The sequence below is a fragment of the Acanthamoeba castellanii genome (assembly GCF_000313135.1).
Source record: "Acanthamoeba castellanii str. Neff unplaced genomic scaffold scf7180000084769, whole genome shotgun sequence".
Lineage (NCBI taxonomy): Eukaryota > Discosea > Longamoebia > Acanthamoebidae > Acanthamoeba > Acanthamoeba castellanii.
The window spans coordinates 167,765-170,980 of NW_004457268.1; the positions used below are offsets into that span (position 1 = coordinate 167,765).

At 48.2% G+C, this 3,216-nt stretch overlaps 1 protein-coding gene across 1 annotated transcript in view; it reads left to right on the forward strand.

Annotated features, from left to right (window-relative positions):
* Positions 1–885, forward strand: part of ACA1_257800 (FAD linked oxidase, Cterminal domain containing protein) — a gene marked incomplete at both ends in the record, with an annotated part of 1,171 nt that extends 286 nt beyond the window's left edge. The window contains 3 exons of the mRNA XM_004333524.1: positions 35–405; positions 524–632; positions 724–885. Of these exons, the coding sequence (XP_004333572.1) occupies positions 35–405; positions 524–632; positions 724–885 (642 nt within the window). The remainder of the gene's footprint in view (positions 1–34; positions 406–523; positions 633–723) is intronic.
* Between the last annotated feature and the right edge of the window lie 2,331 nt (positions 886–3,216).

Below are 3,216 nucleotides of genomic sequence, written 5' to 3' on the forward strand. Positions count from 1 at the left end.
GTTGTACTGACTGACGTGATCGCGTGCAGCCAAGGAGGCCGGCGGGTTCTGGATCGGCCAGGGTCCCGGCAAGTCGTGGCACGAGAAGCGATACGACCTGCCCATGCTGCGCGATCTCCTGCTCGAGAAGGGCCTGTGGGTGGACGTCGCCGAGACCGCCGTCTCTTTCTCCAACCTGCTCCTCCTGTGGAAGGACGTCAAGGAGTCCGTGCTCGACGCCTTCAAGGAGCGCAACGCGCCCGGCTGGATCGGCGCCCACATCTCGCACACCTACACGTCGGGCGTGTGCATCTACTTCCACTACGCGAGCGTGCAGCAGCTCGACAAGAAGGACGACGTCCACGGCGAGGAGGACCTCAGCATCTACCTCGACGCCAAGAAGGCCGCCACCACCGCCATCCTCAGGTTCAGGCTACCTCTCTCTTTTCGCACCACTTCTTCCCATCACCCCCTTCGACTCACCGCACACGCCGCACACGCCGCACACGTCGCACACGCATCACCGCACACACCGCACATGTAGGAACAATGGCGCGTTGAGTCATCACCACGGCGTGGGCTACGAGCACGTGCCCTTCATGAGCCGGTACATCGGCAAGTCCAGCATCAAGCTGCTCTCTGACATCAAGAAGGTGCACTTCGCGCGTGTGCGGTGTATGCGTGTGCGTGTGCGATTGGCGCGTGTTGCGTGTGCTTACACGACGCGTGTGCGGTGGTGCGTAGACGTTGGACCCGGCGTCGGTGTGCAACCCGGGCAAGCTGTTGCCAGAGGCCGGCAAGGAGGACATGGACAACGAGGACCACTCGTTCTACAAGTATGGCTTCGCCTCCCTCACCGACCAGCTCAAGCAGGCCTCGTCCGTCAGGGCCAAGAGCGCGCTCTAAGCCCACTGGGCAAGTGTTATTTTTTTATCTAGTAAGTTGACACAACCACCTAACAACTTTCACCTTAAACTTGTGGTCATTTGAAATGAGAGGTCACAAATGACTGTGGAATTTTTGTTGTGCTAAAATCGTGTGAGATTTGACATTTTCAATTTATAGGGCAGTTTTGAAGAGTTGGATCTGAATCTTTGATTTTGACATGCTTTACCACTGCTTATAAGTGATATTGAGGGACTTAAGATGAATAAGATTTCATAAAAACTTGGAATGTGTGGAGTTAAAAGTGATTTTATCAGTGTGAGATGGACCTTTGTTGTGGTGGAATTTTATCTTTGGGTATAGTGCTCCAATTCAGCACAAATGTGAAGAATGAAGTTCCATCCATGTGTGCAACTGACTGAATGTGGTGTGAGGTTGACCATGAACTGGATGTGAGGGCAGCATGTTGGCCACTGATTATGGAATTGATGGAGGGTATGAAAGCAAAAGCAAGGTGCATTTTGAGGTTGTTCAGAGGAGCACTAACACAAAACAAGCAAAGTTCTGATTTTCCAGATCATATACACATACACAATAAACTACGTATTGGTAGGTCAAACATGTAGTCATTGCATACACATACACAATAAAGTAAGTGTCTGGTTTTACAGTTTTTTGTTGTTGTGTATGCATCAGTGCATGTCACCTTTGCCATCAGCCATGGCCAACAACAAGGAACTGTTGAAGCTCCTGAAGGAGGTAACTGCCCCATTGCATACATGCTATTATCAAAGCCCATTATGCTATGAAACTGCAGTACATTCTATTGTGTACACATACATGATAGAATGTTTGCTAAATTTTTCCTCCTAGCCCCACAGATCATGTGAGGAAGAATACAGCAACAATTTTGATATCAACTGAATGACAAAGAGCAGCTCCAGCCACCCTCACAGTGAGCAGCCACCTCCGCAGGAGGCCAAGAAGTAAGAGATGAAGGGCACTCTCCACACTGAGATGTGACAAACAGCCCCTCTGAGTTGCTTGTGAATAGAATAAAAATTGACTTTTGGTCCAATTAAATCCCAGCAGCCATGATTGTTCCTTTTATGGTTTCTGTGTGCTGGCTGTTGCTGTGGTCAGGAAAGGACTGAAAAAAACATGCATAGTCATCATATACCACCATACAATGCCTCCATGGGTGAGCAGTTGAGAGATGTGGGGAAGATCAGAATTGAAGTTGGTTTACAAATCAGCCTACCATCTAACCAGCAGCCAATGACATCTCACCCATGAAGATGGTGAAATGGCTAGCTATCTCATTGGTGGCCTTGATCCTAACACATTTTAGGAAACCCAGTGGTCTGTTGGTGAATGTGAAGGCAAAAGAAGAATGAGACAGCGCCCTTGGGACCCAAAGGCGTTGCCTGTGTTGCCTCCACACTTCACACCTTTTTTTTTTGAGGGAACAAAAGACCCTTCTGTGGAAATTTCAAAGGCCAACAAGATTTGTGTAGAGCAAGACCACGTGGACTCTGCCCAAAGAGAAAGACAACATCAGACATTAAAGAGAGGTGAACCTCGTTCATTGGTTAGCTGAGGGCTGCCCCAAGAACCTCTGGTGGAGAAACATGCATCTCTTGGGATTTAGCCCAATCAAGATGGCGGAATTGCATGCTGTTCAACATGTTCAAGAAAGAGAACACCAACATTGCCAGCTCACAAGTAGTCCTCTACTTCCTCCTTCAGCAAATCAATAGAAACAAAACAAAGCAGGTACATGCACCACCATTCATTATGAGTGACATTACCCCTTCTCAGCGCTTCCTTTAACCTTCAGCTTAATGAACAGTTCTCTCCCCAATTAGTTATACTGGACAATGTCACCTTGGGCAAATTGAGAAAGATTGAGCTGAACCTGGTGGATGTGCACAGCAACTTGGTGTTCCATTGTCCATGTGCTCCCTATGCAAACTCTTCCCACCAGAGCTGAGTGTTACTGGTAACAAGCCAGTGACCAATATTTTTCTCATGCTTATGTTAATGTTAATGTTCTCCTGACATGCTTCTTTTGCATTCTAGAGATGTGTATTGCAGTTTCTACCATGCCTTCTAGTGGACCACTGAGGTACATGCTTTACAGTACACCAAAAGCTGATAGTGCACATTGCTAAGAAATAGAAACCTCAACAGCACCAGGTTTGAACTTCTGCCACCTACACCTGACTGTGTTTGATATATGCCTGGAAGGCCTCCTGGACAAGACCACACACATGCCTGCAGGGGTTGATGCAACTCCACTGCCAAAGTGTGAGGCCCAGGAGTGGATGGTCAATTCCACCCACCATACTG